The sequence below is a fragment of the Gambusia affinis genome, linkage group LG08 (assembly GCF_019740435.1).
Source record: "Gambusia affinis linkage group LG08, SWU_Gaff_1.0, whole genome shotgun sequence".
Lineage (NCBI taxonomy): Eukaryota > Metazoa > Chordata > Actinopteri > Cyprinodontiformes > Poeciliidae > Gambusia > Gambusia affinis.
The window spans coordinates 27651702-27668815 of record NC_057875.1 but is presented as its reverse complement, the minus strand read 5'-3'; the positions used below and the strand labels follow the sequence as shown (position 1 = coordinate 27668815).

At 37.9% G+C, this 17114-nt stretch overlaps 2 protein-coding genes across 4 annotated transcripts; one reads left to right on the top strand and one right to left on the bottom strand.

Annotated features, from left to right (window-relative positions):
* Positions 1 to 678: 678 nt before the first annotated feature.
* immp2l (inner mitochondrial membrane peptidase subunit 2) lies at positions 679 to 7206 on the bottom strand. 3 transcript variants are annotated; one of them, XM_044124035.1, is made up of 6 exons: positions 7148 to 7206; positions 6232 to 6373; positions 3990 to 4093; positions 2512 to 2577; positions 1786 to 1888; positions 679 to 913 (listed from the first exon to the last, which is right to left on the bottom strand). In XM_044124035.1, exons 2-6 carry the CDS (start codon positions 6364 to 6366, stop codon positions 788 to 790), a joined length of 534 nt encoding a protein of 177 aa, XP_043979970.1. In that variant the 5' UTR covers positions 6367 to 6373; positions 7148 to 7206; the 3' UTR covers positions 679 to 787. The 3 variants fall into 3 exon arrangements, with proteins under 3 accessions (XP_043979970.1, XP_043979972.1, XP_043979969.1); XM_044124037.1 differs by lacking the exon at positions 7148 to 7206 and adding an exon at positions 6907 to 7136; XM_044124034.1 differs by lacking the exon at positions 7148 to 7206 and adding an exon at positions 6916 to 7136.
* Positions 7207 to 8261: 1055 nt separating this feature from the next.
* On the top strand, positions 8262 to 15741 carry znf277 (zinc finger protein 277). The gene is made up of 12 exons (XM_044124033.1): positions 8262 to 8333; positions 9333 to 9549; positions 9628 to 9716; positions 10086 to 10168; positions 10639 to 10730; positions 10934 to 11044; positions 12540 to 12672; positions 13501 to 13568; positions 14315 to 14411; positions 14551 to 14593; positions 15015 to 15189; positions 15361 to 15741. Exons 1-12 carry the CDS (start codon positions 8303 to 8305, stop codon positions 15551 to 15553), a joined length of 1332 nt encoding a protein of 443 aa, XP_043979968.1. The 5' UTR covers positions 8262 to 8302; the 3' UTR covers positions 15554 to 15741.
* The last annotated feature ends 1373 nt before the right edge of the window (positions 15742 to 17114 follow it).

Sequence of the window (17114 nt, the reverse complement as noted above, 5' to 3'; positions counted from 1 at the left end):
ATATAAGTTCTGTTGAAATACTGCTTATGTGCTTAGACAACAAATTTAGAGTTGGTAAACTTTGTAAAAGTAAAGTATGTAATGTTTACATTGTGGCTCTTGTTTACCAGACAACACTGTCATCTCTTAGCAACAGCTTAACAAATATGGTTATTGTTCAAAAAACATAAGATTTCCTCTGTTCTTTTAAAACAATACTCATCTTATTCTACTAAAGAATTATCATGTTGGTGAATTTTACAGGAAAGTTAATTTTATTGTTTATTTTAATCATTGATGGTATATATACTATAAAACAGAAATTCAACACAAAAGTAAAAATCTGATTTATACTTCATGGCAGTTTGTTACCAGAAAAAGAAAAAACGCTCATGTATTAGCACCAAATTAATAAGGAATATTATTGTTTATAAAACATGAATATATTGTTACATCAAATATTGTTATTGTTCAAAAAACATAAGATTTCCTTTCCTCTTTTGAAACACTACGTATCGTTGTAGTCGTCTGCTCTATTGAATATCAATGTGTAAAATTCAATTTCAAAGAACAATGTTCGGAATTATTACTGTATTTGGGTTTGAAGCTTCGAAAGTTGACAACCTCAGAGTAAATAGTTCCAAGTTGGAAATATCAACGATTTACTTTATAGTGATTTAAAAAAAAAGCACAAGCAACTCAATCAAAGCACTTGATTATTAAAATTCAAACAATTACATATTTAGGAAATAGATGTTGGCACAACATTTGCTTAAAAGAATTTGTCCAAAAACTATCTGATCTTTTTTTATTCATCATCTTCTTCAGCATCCAGTGGTTCTCTATTTGCCGGTAGAGTTGGTTTAATGCGTTGCCACCGATTTGGTGGCCAGATGATGTGGGAGGCCCTGCCATGCAGGAGCCCCAGTGACACCTAAGGAGGAAGGGATATAGAAAAATGTTGGTTAAATCAATTTTAATATTCAAAGATCCGAATTCATACTCAGGTACAATATTTTGTTTTGTTTTGTCTTTTTTTCTCCAAAACTCCGAAAGTAGGGGGTATGATAAGAAAAAATATGTTAAAATAATAATGGAAGAATTAATCAAAAAAATTTATCAAATTTTTAAAAATGTTTTGTATCATAAAATGTAATCTGTTTCACATTCATTATTCTAAAATATAAAGCTTATAAAGTATAAGTTAAAATAATTCATTGAAATTTTATTTGCCATGCTCATCGTTCTGATTGGCTGCCAGTCAAATTTATCAAGGTGCTTTGCTGAAATAGCCCAACAGTCTAGAATTAAAGGCTACATTTCAACCAAAAGTTTGGAATGCGCCTCTGAACCAGACGCGCTCCACAACGTCCAGCCCCTAACTCTTCGACACGCAGTCAGGTCCTGGTCAGAAAAATGTATTTAGTTTAGTGTCCATGATTTGAGATTCAGAAAGGATTTTTGGCGAGGTAAGACGTCTCTAATCCACAACAGCTCATCCTCTCTGACGGCGGTTACCAGCACCATGTCTTCTGCCAGGGTCCGAGCACCAAAGGTTATTTTGTCAATAGCTACTTTCTCTTTCTCCAGGTTGAATTAATAAACTTCAATAAGTGAGAGTTTTCTTCCTCTTCAGTAAAAAATATGGTCAGGAATCAGGACTGATTTTCTTGAAAGTTTGGATAACATGGAAAGGGCAGACTAAGAAGATATAACCTGTGAAGTACAACTTTTCTTCATTACTGATAGTGTTAGTTCTCCCCACAGCTTCCACCGTATGGATATCATAACTGTTATTGTTTATACCGGTCCAAAGCAGTTGCTGTCCAGACTGTGCCCACGATGATCCCCCTCTATCCACAAATGACCGTCAGGGACCCGTACATATCGGTTCTTGTAGCTTAGAGTCCTGTAGAAATTATCAGAAAAAAGTTATTGAATACATTAATGCAAAAAACAAAACAGCTTTAGAAAGTGATAGCATATTGAGCTTGTTCTGGTTTTGTGTAGTCTTTTCTGTTCTTTCCTTTTTACCAAACCACTGAAGATAGGAACCAGCACCCTCACAATCCAACAAGGATAAGCATGGCAGATGATTGATTGATTGATTGATTGATCTAAACAGGTGGTGTTAGTTTTAAAACACATCAAGTATTTTTTGCCAACAAGAACAACAACCTAGAAAACTATAACATGTTGAAAATCCAGAAATATTTATAATTGTTTCTATACTATATAATAACTTTGTAATTGATAAACTATAAGAATAAATTTATAAGAGAAAATTCTGACTTTCTTAGAGAGTTAAATAGCAAGAAATACCTGACTATAACCACAATATAATGTGTGTTTGTTACTACAGCAGAAAACATAAAAAAAAACACACAAAAAAACAGGATTTCTGTCTGATCGCTGCATGACTTTGATTTTAATGACGGTTTCTTTTCCAAGTAATATACAGTTAGCATGCCTCTGGTAAATGATCAAAAACGGTTTGAGGCTACTGCAAGAGAACTGGGAAAACGTTCCTACCTGATGAAGTCTCCCTCTAGGCCAATGACGCGCTTGATGATCTTCTGTTTGGGATTTCTAGGGGAACTGAATTAAATAATTAAGCATATTAATACATAATAGTTAATAGTAACAGGCACAACAGGTCAGAACATAATTGCTTCCACTATTGGATGATCCTGTAATCAGCAAGTCTGATGGTAAGTCTCTAAGTTTTTGAAGGTTTGAAGGTTTGGGTCACCACCACCAGTCACCACGGAGTTAGGTGACTGGAAGATTGTGATGTCTTACTAACTCTGGGCTTTAGGAGTTATATTTTACTTTTGTTTGAATAATATTCAGTTGCTTGTTGATTCATAACGTATCTCAGAGCATGAAGGCAAAGTGAGTCCAGCCAAAGTCAAAGGTAGAGAAACTATTCTTTTGTTCATGAAGTGTGGGAATTCAGAAGTTAAAGTTAAAACAACGCCATGTTAAATTCAGCAACCTGCGGTGAGGTGCAAAGCTGGTGAGGCACTGGCTTAATCATAATCATATTTACAAATGTAGACCCCCTGCATGTTATTGTTCACATAAGGGATTTTCGCGCATGGGAACAACGATGGAGGGGCAAAAAGACTATTTTTCTACATACATAGACGCGCTGCCGCCACAGAATAATTCTGTCAAACTTGGACATGTAGATATTATAAATTTTTTGCTGTGCTCCACAGTAAAGGGAAAAACCGTTACAGTACAACTCAAAACCACTTCTTTCTCTCTGTCTGTATCAGCGCAGCCTCGCAGCCATAGCAACTGACAACATGCCACAAAAAAAAAAAAAACACTCACATACTTCCCATACAAAGAGCAGAACATTCAGTCTATTGCAGTAGTATGGTTTTAGTATTGATGCTTATTTTGCGATAAGTAATAAGTGATTACTGTGGTAAGAGGAGAAAACTATAAATATATCGCTGCATTTGACTATATGGCAATTTTGAAGAAAAAATGTATCAGATTTGGTTAAGCTAAATGAAAAATAGGTACTTTATAGTACAAACCACAGGGTGAAAATAGCAAGATAAATCATTTTATCATTATATATTATTTTTCCATGATGACAGGAGAGGTTCTGCCTCACCTGCCTCCCCTGACCGCACATCACTGGTGAAATTCTATAGTTTTGTTGTAAGTCTTGTAACTGTATTTTTGTACATTTTTGATGTTTTTATCAGTTAATATGCAGCTAAATGCAGGAAAGCTTTTAAAACAATTGATTTATCCTGTTTAATATACTAGACCTTAGTTGTCTTAATTAGGATGGTAATGTGAAAAAGGCAATATGTGAAGTTAATTATTACTTCTGAGAAAAGTAAATGAGGTTTATTAAACAAAGGTAATGTAAAGCATTGATATTGGTGGCGTGTATTTGTTGTATTTAAACAAAACTGAAACAGAAAAAAAACCCTAAAACTTAAATTCAATGTATGTTCATAATGACTGTGGCATTTACTCACACAACAGAGACAATGTCCCCTCTTTGAACTTGGTAGTTTCTTACACTCCAACGATTCAGCAAGACAACATCAGACTGGGCTCCAACATCTGGGTTAAGGAATGGCTGGTCAGAAATACAGTAACGTTAGACGTTAGTTAAATGTTTTTTGAGAGAGGGTCTTTGAAGTTTTCAATTGGTAATAGTTCCATTCTCTGCAGTAGACAGATGTCATATTACCAGGAGCTTATTGGATATGAGAATAAATTACAAGAGTCGTGAAAACGTGAAGCTGACAGTCTGTTTTAGCTAACTTTATCAGCTTAAAACAAGTCAAATTGAAAAGGTTCAGATTACTGGAATACGGCCGTGTTTTGGCCGATATTAACAGCATACAATTTCTAAACAGATTGTTACATTTGGAGCTGTTTTCTACCAAATCGGGTGTTTCTTCCTAACAACCATTGGACCACAAAAGTACACCATGCCACCCACAACGGAGTACCGTTGTGGGTGGCATGGTTTTGCTTTAAACTAAAACAAAACCAGGTGTTACATTAGCAACACCTGATTATCAGGAATCATTACAATTGGTAATAGTTCATTACTATCAGTAATAGCAACATTCAATATGTCAGGAACTGTTAGCGAATGGGGGTGAAGGAGTGAATTCACGCACCAACATTCCCAAACGGCAAGCTCTGCATACACACAACGAGGACAAACAACTTCTCCTCAAAACATGAGAATTTTATTTTAATACTTTAGACGAACAGTCAAAATACAAAGTCAAAAAAACTCAAAGCTAGCAACACCGTTAGCAACATACAGCTAAACTAATAAGCAAAAAGGACTAATGCTGAAATTGGTAAAAATAAACCAACTGGTAAAAATAAACCAACTATTGAATGGTGATTAAAAAACAAAGGGAATAATGAGAAATAATTGAGTACCTAATTCACTATTTATTAACAGTAAAGTGATAGAAAAACAATGATGCGGCAGTGTCACAGTTCAGCATGGATATGCACATGTCACATGTAGTCAATGTACTCATAAGTACTGTAAGTATGTATTTATTTAATCGGCTGGTTTCTGTAAAGTATCTCATGACAACATTGGTTAATTGGCGCAATATAAAAACTGATTTGAAGTGAATCATAGTAGCTCTAACATTTGCAAATTTTACTTTAAACATTGCAGATAAGAATTTTATACATGCAACAAATTACAGCAGTTGTTGTTGTGGCTATAGAGGACAGTAATAGTGATGACCACGATTGTGAGATCTTCAACGAACAGGACTTTGAGACCAACTGTAGGAAATTGGAGGTCTACTGTACTTCTGATGCCAGATGTACAGTAGACCCTCTGATGAGAAAGTCTTGTGGATAATGTTTTTTTAATAAACAATAACTTAAGAAAGAAAAAAAAACTCAAATTGGTCATCAGGGCCATAAGAGCTGCTGGAGATGGATGGACAAAAAGTTCCTTGTTAGCCAGCTGGTCACTTTTTTTTTTTTTGCCTTCAGTCGTTTCATACAAGTTGTGCGTAAGGTGAGCATGGGGGATGAACTGGTTGTAAATGTTCACCATTCTCAAAAACTCCTGCCTATGCTTCACTGAGGGAGAGAGAGATAAAAAGCTGAAACAGCTTCAACCTTGACAGTTAAGGGAACCACCTGACACTTTGTGTCCCAGCAACAACAGCAGACAGATCAAACCGACATTTAGCCGGGTTCACAATCCTCAGAGCGTGTCCAGCTTAGCCAAACAGCTGGTCGAGATGCATTATGTGTTCTGTCACTGGCATCTTGTCCAAACAAATGAATAAAAATGGCCTACCCTGCAGGACCCAACTGATGACTCTGGCTTTAAGGCCAAAGGGCATCCATAAAAACTAAAAAAGAAAGACTGAAATGAGTAAACCCTTACACTTTGGGTACATTTGACACATGGACAGAAATCTGATGGTACCAAAGACCCTTGGATGAAACTCACTGTCCCAGCCAGACAGGAGGAAGCATGTGAGGGACCAGATACCTGTCGTTGCTGGTGGGATTTTCTTCAGAATGAGTTTATGTGGATTGCCACGGAGGTTCAGAAAAAATGGCTGATCACATCAAAATGTTACTTTCAAGCCACCTCTCAGGGCCACCACGACTAAACTGCAACATGCTGTGATAATTCTTTGCCCAGGTGTTAGTAAGGTGTTTAATATCCATAACAAATATTCATCACCTTGATGAGTCACGCAGTCTCACCTGCATGGACGCTCCTTCCACTCGAGCCACATAGGCCAGTTTATCTAGGATAGTAACTGTGACGGGAACAGCAACAAAGAATCCACTAATGAAAGTTTTCACGTAGCGCCGTCCTGCTGATGTTTGTTGTGCCATATGGTAACTTGAAAGGAAAAGACAACAGATGAAGAGAAAAAAGAAAGAAAATCTGAACTGATGCCAAAAACCGAATTCATATCAGATGAAGATTGGAAATTATATCAGAGAAAAAATATTAAGAGTGAATGAGAGCTTCAAAGGCTCTGAGAACGGACGTCTTGTGGGGCAAGAATCGACCTCGCACGGGAATTTATATTTATTTTAGATTTCTTTTGCAGAAAGAGATTACACGGAAAACTTCATACTTAATTATGAAATTAATATCTTACATTTTTGTGGGAGTGGAATAGAAAGCGATGTTCTTATTTTGTTTAGAGATGTCATAATTTTTAAACAAATGTTTTCTTCTCAGGATAGAGGGGAAGAAAATTGGTGTGTGTTCCTTATGAATTTCTTGTAACATTTTTGGTCTATATAAGCAATTGCACATTTTAATTTTTTTTTAATTATTTTTATAAACGATGAGGAGATATGTTTCTAATAAGATATTAGTAGGCAAACACAAAGGCAACAACATATGCAGCAGCATCCACTGACCCTGTTCACCTTTTCCTGGTGCCGAAAGGCAGAGCTGTTGGTGCTAACATCTAGTCCCTACTGTTAACAGGGAGTTAGTTCATAAAGAGGTCCAGAGAGCACCGAACAATATCCAGGACAAGCAGTTCATATGCTTTCCAATTAAAAGACTCTCCAGAGCCATCGGAAATGACGGGGTTTCTTTAATATATATATATAATACTAAACAGCGGCTAACTTTGTAAAGCTAAAATACACCTACCCAAGAAGTAGCAACGTGACTTCCTCTGTAATCCCACTATATGTGTAGCGCTCTGGGTCCTAAAGCCTGCCATGTTCTGTCTGAATAAGATAGCTAAACTTAGAAAAGCGGAAATTTATGGAATTTCGGTATCCAAAAATATGATTGTCAGGTTAAGTGGCCCAGTTTTACAAACCAAATGTTTTTATTTTATAATATAAAATGAAACTTGAAGAGAATTTTATCCAGATCAGAACAGAACAATTTATTAAAATCTAATGATGCGAAAAGATATGACGCCCTTGACATTCCTCCTGCTTTGAGTAATAGTACTCTACCATAAATAGTTAAATCCCTAGCTAACCAACTGTTACATTTCTTTTTAATAGATTCACAAACAGGAGTAAAATGAATACCCATGTTATTGTGGCCAGTGTAGATTTTAACTCCTAGATAAGTTACAGTGTTTTTACAGGGATATTACACATTTCAGTAACAGCAGTTGTATATAAGGGAAGGATTTCACATTTTTTGAGATTGAGTTTCAATCCTGAAATGCTTGAGAATTTAGCTATAACCGACAGAGCTACAGGAATTTCATTAGAATTTCTTAAAAATACTGATATATCATCAGCAAGTTGTGAAATATTAAGTTCTTGATCAAATATTTTAATTCCCTCAAATGAGCTCTGTCTGATTAAATAATTTAGAATTTGGCCAACAAGCAGAAAATGTAAGGGGAGAACCCCTTTATTGATATTAATATTGGCTAGATATGCCATAAAGAAGTTTTATAGAACTGTTATTATCTCTATAAAGTGTCTTAAAGGCTTTAATGAAAAATGTGCAAAAGTTAAAAAAGGACAATGTGTCAAAATTAAAGGTGTGATTAACTTTATCAAAAGCCTTTTGATCATCTAAAAACAAACAAACAAACAAACAAACAAACAAATTAATTAATTAATTAATAAAAAGAGATTAAAACAAAAATCTACGAAAGTTAATGTGCTCAAGCTAATCTTGAAACTGCTGTATGACGAGCATTTTAAAATTTCCTCTGATTTTCATTTATGTCCACACTCTAGTCCTGTAGGTGGTGCTAAATGCCCTTTAAATTGGTTTGCCAAGCGCCTAAAAAAAACACAAAAGAAGAAGTATCACTACGTAAAACCCGTTATGGCCGCCTGCGAACGATCAGCAGACTATGGTATGTTAAAGTTTGACACCTGTCTGTACACTGAAAGAGTTGATGTGTTTTAAATACGCACAGTGTGCGGTGTTGAACGAAAGCACCAGGAACTACATTCACCTACGTTCCTCGTCTCTGCGTACAACATTAGCTTTTGATTTAAACCTTTTTGACATGCTATTTCTTGTCTCTGTACATTTAAAAAGACAGCCAAAGAAAGCAGCTTATCTGCGAAAAAAGGGGATTTGAATCTTTCGGAGCCCACAGCTTTATTGTTTATCAAAAAGGATGTACAGTTTAGACTATATGGCACGAATTCACATTTAACTCAATGTCAATGATCTGTGGGCTCAACAAGCCCACAGATCAAACTCATACCCGCACACAAACTCTCTCTTGGACATAATAAAATACAATAACACAACGAACCAACACCAGCATACATGTTTTACCTGGAACAAAGCTTCCCATTATTGTTCATACAGGGTGAATCAACTTGTACGAAGTTTTTGTTTTCGCATTCTTCTTTTTTTTTTTTTTTTTTTGCGGAACTATGATCTGAATAGGTCTAGCCTTAAAGGTTTGATCAACTAATATATTAATTTATCTATTTACTAATAGATAATTAGAGACGATCTAGATTAGAATAACACATTTTCTTCCTCCCACCTATCATGTTCATAGATTTTATTTTCATCTGTCAGATTCATTCCTTAGATCTCCGCTGTGTTTGCTGTAATACCAAACGGAGATTTTTATGATGATTTTTAAAGAGTTCAGTTTGTTTGTCATTCTAAACATCTGTTCTTCTTTATGCACTTTAGTAAACCCTCCCTTAGATTGGTGCTAATCTTTGTTTTGAATGGCACTTGTCTTACTGTAATGTTTTGATCGCTGGTTCTATGTTGCATGACTTTGTGTTTGTTATGATGTAAAGCACATTGAAATGCCGTGCTGCTGAAATGTGCTGTACAAATAAAATTAGATCAGATTTGATTTGATTTAACTGTTCTTCAGGCAGGGACAGCATATTGGAGCCTTTGAGTTTTCCAGAGCTTGGAGCTGGAAGTCCCAGCACTCCCAGTGTGGTGCAGTATCCCAGTGATGAGCTGTTGGTCTGTCTGTTTTGTTCCGAGTCTGTCCCGCCGCTGCAGAAAGACACTCTGCTCAGACACCTGCTGCTGGAACACAAGCTTGTCATTGCTGATATCAAGCTCATAGCCAACCTCCCGAGGTAGGGCTCTTTGTCTTTGTGTGGAGGAACAGAAATGTATGTCTGACCACTCTGAGCTGTCTGAGTTTACTTTGTCAGGTACCTGGTTTATTGGAAGGGCCGGTTCCTTGAACAACCAGTCACAGATTTCTGCAGTGTCATAAAGACTAATTCCACTGGCCCAGTTGGTGAGTCCATTGGAACACAACAACTCATGACCTCCTCAGGAGAGACATTGTGACAATGTAATTCATATTTAGTGTCAAACATGGAGAAGCAGCATTCAATAAAATTCTGGAAGTTTGTTCAACTTTGGCACAAACTTCCAGAAAACTTTTCACAACTGTTGACTGTCTGATGTGTTTGTGATATTTTAATGTTTTTGCAGTGTAATGCACTTTGAACTGCCTTGTTGATGAAAGGTCCCGAACAAATAAACGTGATTGATTGACAGAGAATGACAGAACTCATGTTTACATTTAGGCTTTAATCAGTGTAAAAAAAGGGAAGTTTGTGAACATGACTTAAGTGCTTTTGACAAGTAATTTACCTTGTAGAGAAACAGGAGGAATACTTCCTGCTGTGTGACGTCCTCCCAGAGGACCGAATCCTTAGAGAGAGGCTCCAGCAAAAACGACTGGTGAGGATCAGCAACACAACACTTTCTGAAAAGACAACTTGGACAGTTTTTCAGTTACATCTTTGGAAATATGGTGTCATCAATTTTGATGGTTCATTTTTTCAAAAGAAAAAAAAAACTACAATGAATTGTTGTTTTTGTATGTTGCAGAATATATATCAGGCGAGGTCAGAGATAGAAATGTATTGCAGGATTGCAGCTAGTGCAGATTATATTATTGATCCCACAAATTTAGTCTTTGTAATGCAATTTCCTGCATTACATTCTTGGGTCAAAATTCCTTAAGCTGCTTAAAACAGTGACTGCTGAAACAAAGTACGGCACAACTACAAGCTGTAAAAATGATGTACCATATATGTACATACTTCCTGCTGTTAATAGTTGATGAGCCAGAGCACATCAGAGTTCCGTCAGTTCATAAAATTTCTCCCACAGATTTGCTTGCTTAAAAATAACACAGTTTACTTTAGGAGGACGTCCTAGAGCAACAGCAGAAGGAACGTGACGACTGCGACTTCCATCGTCTATGTTTATTCTGCAGCGAGGAGTGCACTGGAAACAGGTGAGAACACACAAGGTGTCAACACTAAGAGAGTGTGTAAGGGCACGTGTGATTGGGCGATAGTGGCAAATCGGATGTCATTTGATTTCATTCAAGGAAATGATTCATTTGGACAAGTTTGAACAGCTCTGCTCACCTTGAGTAAACAGATATTTAGTTATTATCATACTATATTATTGATCCTTTCCATATTCTGTGTTCAGGGCGTGTCTTCTGAACCACATGGCCAGAGAACACTCATTCAGCATCGGGCTACCAGACAACATTGTGTACTGCAACGAGTTCTTGGACACACTACAATATAAACTGGACAAGTAAGAAATGACTGAAAAAAACTGTTAAATGCATTTTTCAATCATCCACAGATGAGCAGTGTCAAATAGTAACGATGTAGAGAATAACTATGGAAATATGGTGTTTTATCTTTAATCGGATGTTGGTGGGGAGTTGGGGAGTCACTAGGACTCCTCACTGAGCACAACTAGAATTCAATATGTAGGTATAAAACATGATAGAGGTTGATGTAAAGAAATAGTTTAGTTTTTTCACATTTCTGTCAGAACATCACTCATGAGAACAGTTACACACACTGTAACACACACACACACACACACACACAACACAGTCGTGTCTCACTGTACTGTGTGAATTTGCATTGTGGACTTGCACCTTTTCTCTATGTCTAATCACCTCCAGTACATGTCTAACAAACTCAGTTCACACCTCAGTGTTGTTAATAATAGTGGAAAGTCTTACTTTGTTGTAGAAGTCGTCTGATTTTGCTTTTTTTAATCACATTTAAATGTTTCTAGTCATAAAGCAAATTTTAATATCAGGCATTCTGAGTAAATCCAAAACTGCAGTTTTCAATTAGTGATTTAATTGATTCATTTTCTATGTCCTTTAAACCTAAAATCTGCTTGTGCCAAGTCTCCTTGGCAGCAGCTTCCATCAAGTGTTTGTGACAAGTATCAACTCACTTCTCGTTTCAGAGTAGTTTAAATTCAGCCACATTGGAGACGGTTTGAGTCTAATGTGAAGCACAGCATCTCCATTAGTGATCGATAGCTTCTTCTGCATTTACTGTGTTTCACACAGATGTGTGACATGATCTGAAAAAAACATGTGCCAGAAAAACAAAAACATGACATTGCAAATCAGTAAGAGGACAATACATGGTGACGGCTTTGCACATTCAACTGTTAGCAAATCCTCATGTGTTTCCAACTAGCTCCTGGAATACAGTTAAACTAGGAGGATCATCAATTTCAGGTCAGACTTCATCAAAAGTCCATTGTTATGGCTTAAATATGAAACTCTTGAAGTCGTCAAAAGATGACATATGGCACTCTCACAACTTCATTTAAGATTAAAGTTTGGAAATGGTCAGATTTAAACAGATCTATAAATGACTAAAGTTCTGCAGGAGCCAAATTGCGTTTCCTGACTGCTTGACTCAGTTCTTTAAGTTGAAGCCAGTCAGACGGACTTGGTTGCTCAGTGTGAAGTCCAAACTGTGCTCCTTAAATATTATACAATGATTAAAATCATTCATCATGTTAGATGGATTATTTTGCAGATACAACCATACAGGGGTTGATTGTAAACAGTGATGTTTTTAGTTTTATCTTTCTGTTGGATTAGGGTTAGGATTAGTGGTGTTGCATCTGAGAGAAGTTATTGCCTCTGATCTTTGTTACCATTCGTATGGTTTCAGCGTACTGTAGTGACTGGTTTTAAAATAGTTTCCAAATCTGCAGTTTATTTTCTCTGTTGCCTAAAGAAGATGTATTTTCTCTCCTCCATAAGCCTGCAGTGTTTGTACTGTGAAAAAATCTTCCGGGACAAATCTACACTGAAGGACCACATGAGGAAGAAAGCTCACCGTCGCATCAATGCCAACAACCATGAATACGACCGCTTTTATGTGATCAACTATCTGGTAAATTGAAAAAAAAAGACTTCTGTTACAATTTTGTCATTTCAGGATTAAAAGTTAAAGGCAATTTCTTTTTCTTTTTTTCCCCAATGGCTCTGATCCACTTCCATAATTTCAGGGTTTCATAATTTATTTAGTTTAGATGATGCATATAGGTTCCAACAACACTTGATGTCCACCCATTAATTTTGGTTCATGCTTTGAAAGTCAAAACCTGTTTGCCTCTGTCGTCTCAGCAGCATTGCACCACTGTTTAAAGTCACAACTCTGAGGAAAAACAAGTCAGGATTCTGTTTTTGCTCAGTGATGGTAATCCTCCTCTGTATGAAATGAATTTTGTAGGAACACTGAAAATAAATGACACATCATTTTACTGAGCTGTCAACTCATTCACCTTGGCTGCCGAGCTTTGATTGGTCCCTTCTTCATATTAGGAATGTATTCCTGCCCAGTGTTCCACAACAGTCACCTTATTACAAGTCACTAAGAGAACCTGAAGCCGTTTAAGTTCTCCTCACCTGACCCAAATATAAATGTAGAAAAACTGAAAATTCAAAACTTTGATGGTGTTTTTATTCACATATAGAACAACTTCGAACAAAATACAACAAAGGACAGTCAAAATTCAAAACACTTCAGAGGCCAAATTCTCATTGCTAGCACTAAAAATTTGTTCAAAGATAAAAGCTTGAGAAGAGCAGGTCAGACTTTTATTTTTATTTTTTCTTTCGTCCTCTTCCTGTGTCTTTCCGTTTGCTCTTAACTTGAGGTACAAATGAAGAAGTCGGTGCATTGGGGGTAGTTCTGCTCATTACTGGGTTCTCTTGTAAGGAACTGGGAAAAACCTGGGAGGAGGTTCAGAGTGAGGACGACCGCGAGCTGGCAGATGTTGAAGATGAGTAAGTATCTTCATCAAAATCTACATAAAGGAGAATTTCAGGTCGGACGCCCAAGTTTTTCTAACCGCATCCAAACAGCTGGATATCGAAGGTTAAATCAGTTTTAAACATGGAATTGATTGACACATATGGACAGAATTGTTGGTATCCCTCAGTGTTGTAATGTAATGTATCAGTAATGTACATACAAAGGAGGGTTTTGATATAAGCGGTATGGGTAGTTGCCCTGGGTGTCGTCAATAAGGAGTGGTACATCCAAAAACTGCAAAATAAAACATATCTCATCTGTCAGTTGTCCCCTGAACAAGTTTGCTGCTACGTGTATGCAAGTGGAGTGGAGTAACTGAGACTATATTAACTGCCTTTTGCTGCAAAATCAATCAGATAATTTCTTGCATTGCAGAAGGAGGGGTGAGCCCAGGGCACCATTCCTGCTAGAACTACAATTGTGTGCATATTTATTTTCCAAGTTTATAAAAGTTGCTTTTCCACTAGACCACCTCTCACTGTTTCGGTCCCATTCCTCCTCGGCCAGATTCGTTTCTCATTAACAAATCTGGCTCTGCACCAACATTCAGTTGAAATATCAAAGCCACACTGCCTGCTTGGCTCTCGCACACACAAAAACTTCTAAGAGTAGACAACTTTGTTCACGTGTGTGTGCATCCACGTCATACGAGATCTTTTCCTTTTTTGTGAAGTGTGTGAATCTGCTTGCTCCCTCTGACTAACCTTTACGTCCACAGTGACTGGTCCGACTGGCAAGCCCATCCTGTCTCTGCCGTTTGTCTCTTTTGTGACCATCAATCAGAGACAATGGATCAGATTTATACACACATGAAGGTAAAATAGGCTTATAATAAAATACAGAGATTTTACAAAAGAAAAGAAGCAGTGTATCCATGTTTGACACTATCGTTAGCAGTTTGTTGAACACAATTGTGATCGCGTCTCTGATTCTGGTGTCGGGTTATTTTTGTAGGACTCCCATGGTTTTGATCTTCATAACTTAAAGATGGAGCTCAGTAAGTAAAATATGTAACAGAACATTATCACTAAGCAGCAGCTTTGTTGCCATCACACTAATTATTGTCTGGATTTACAAACTATCAGATTCAATATACAGTTGGGAGCAAATATATTTGGACTCTGCCCCAAATTAGCTTTTTTTTCATGTTCAAGTTACGTTTATAGTGGACATGGACATATAGTCCAGACTTTCACTTGATGGTATGAAATGGATGAAGGCTGTTTAATTTCAGTTCCTTAATATGTTTTTGTGTTTTCCAAAAACCAATAATTGTTTATTGTTTGTATGATAACAATATGAATCTCCAGTTTAGTTTTAAATGGGAGATTCTTAAAAAAAAAAACAGACAGTTTAGTTGGTTGCTAAATATGACCCGTGTCATTTTCTTCATCCTGTCCTGATGTCTCCTCTCTCAGACCTCAACTTCTACCAGCAGGTGAAGCTGGTCAACTTCATCCGGCGGCAAATCCACCAGAGCCGTTGCTATGGCTGCCAGAAGAAGTTTGATTCCAGAGCAGACATGACGGACCACATCATCTCTGAAGGGCACGTGATGAAACTGCCGGAGACGTCCACCTGGGACCAACCACAGTAAGTCCTACCAAGAGCTGTCAGATGTCTATACTTTGCATTGGAAACCCATCGGCAGAACATGATGCTTCCTGATGGTTTTGTATTGAATCTGAGTAATCCCATCTTTAAGGTATCATTAAAGTTTGGTTCAAACTCAACTAAACTCTCTTCTGAATCTCTGATCTCCAGATATTATTTCCCAACATATGAGAATGATGCCCTCCTGTGTACACTGGATGATGATGAAGACAATGAGCCTTGTCACAATGAGGACATACCTGTAATTGCAGAGGACATATCTGACTTGAAGGTTCTGAAACAGAACAGCGTTCTCAACCAACTCCTGAAGAACCGAGGCTGTTTGAGAAAAGACGATGCATAGACTTTTTTTTTCTCCTTTATTGTCTATTTTGGATTAAACTTATGCTCGAGCTCCTTATGATACATGGATATATGACAACATAATTATCTTCTATCAATACTGATTTTTCATCAGTAACATTCTGTATGGTTTGTTCAATACTGTTTTATTACCCATTAAAATGTGTGCACAAGCACCACATTCTTTCAGTGGAGTAGAAAATATTGACTGCATAAATGTATCATAAATGGATCAGGGTTACAGTTGTTCATTGCTCCAAGACAAATGTCCACATTTCAAATAATTGAAGCGGAATTCATATAAGGACCAACTGGCTCAAAATAAGTCACAGCAGGTCTGGCAGAGCATACAGCATCTTACAGTGTAAGGGAGCTAAAACCAAGGTTGCTTCCATTGACCCCCTCCTGGTGGAAGAACTGAATCTCTTTTTTTTATTTGGAAAAGATGAGGTGGGATGGGGACACAATTCCACCAAACACAGCCAGTCTCACAGTCCTCCAGCTCTTACTCTTCAAGAGCACCAAGTACCAAGCCGGGAGCTCACAACAGTACACCCCCAAAAAATCACCTGGCCCGAAGGGAGTACTTGGGAAAGTGATGACAGCTTGTGCTTACCAGCCGAGTACAAAGCAACCGGGATGAGGATCAGTGCCTCCAAATCTGAGGCCATAGTTTTGAGCTGGAGAAGGTAAAGGGACTTCTCTGGGTCAGGAAGGATGTCCTTCCTGACCCAGAGATCTCTAGATACCCAGGAGTATCTAGAGATCTTGTTCACAAATGAGGGAAAAATGGAACAAGAGATTGACAGGCGGATTGGTGCAGCATCTGCAGTGAAGTGGGCGCTGTACCAGTTGGTCGTATTGAAAAGAGAGCTGAGCCATAAGCAAAGCTCTTGATTTACCTATGTCTCCACCCTCAACTATGGTCATGACCGAAAGAACATGGTCACGGATACAAGTGGCCAAAATGGGTTTACTCTGGAAGGTGCCTGGGCTCTCCCTTAGAGATAGGGTGAGAAGCTCAGTCATCCGGGAGGGACTCAGAGTAGAGCCGCTGCTCCTTCACATCGAGAGGAGCCAGTTAAGATCCTAACCAGATGGCTTAGCCATCTGGTTAGGATGCCTCCCTGATGAGGTGTTCTGGGCACGTCCCACCAGGAGGAGACCCCAAGGAGGACCCAGGACACATTGGAGGGACTATGTTTCTGGGAACGCCTTGGGATTCCCCACAGGAGCTGGTCCAAGTGGCTGGGGAGAGGGAAATCTGGGCCTCCCTTCTTAGGCTGCTACCCCTGCGACCTGAGTCTCGATAAGCGGAAGAAAATGGATGGATGGATTTTATTCATATTTTCAATTGATTCCTGTATCAGTCATTTTGGTTTCCACAAAACTCTGAATCAACCAATCTAGAGGAAAGTCTTAAAGAAGGTCAAGAAGAGGATGAAATGTCTTGCTATTGAGGGTCTGAACAGGAACAAAAGGAGATTGGATCACTGGGGATCCTGTGGAGGTTCCTACTGTAAGACAGCGCCCCCTACAGCTGTGAGGTCTGATGAAGGCAC

Bases quoted from the DNA above. Each gene is read 5' to 3' on its own strand.
- znf277 (XM_044124033.1), top strand. From the start codon at position 8,303: ATGGCCGCCTGCGAACGATCAGCAGACTATG. The intron at 9,550-9,627 runs GTAGGGCTCTTT...TTACTTTGTCAG, and splicing joins CTCATAGCCAACCTCCCGAG to GTACCTGGTTTATTGGAAGG. The intron at 15,190-15,360 runs GTAAGTCCTACC...TCTGATCTCCAG, and splicing joins TCCACCTGGGACCAACCACA to ATATTATTTCCCAACATATG.
- immp2l (XM_044124034.1), bottom strand. From the start codon at position 6,956: ATGTTAGCACCAACAGCTCTGCCTTTCGGCACCAGGAAAAG. The intron at 2,578-3,989 runs GTGAGTAAATGC...TATTTAATTCAG, and splicing joins GGGGACATTGTCTCTGTTGT to TTCCCCTAGAAATCCCAAAC. The intron at 1,889-2,511 runs GTAGGAACGTTT...TAATTTCTACAG, and splicing joins CTAGAGGGAGACTTCATCAG to GACTCTAAGCTACAAGAACC.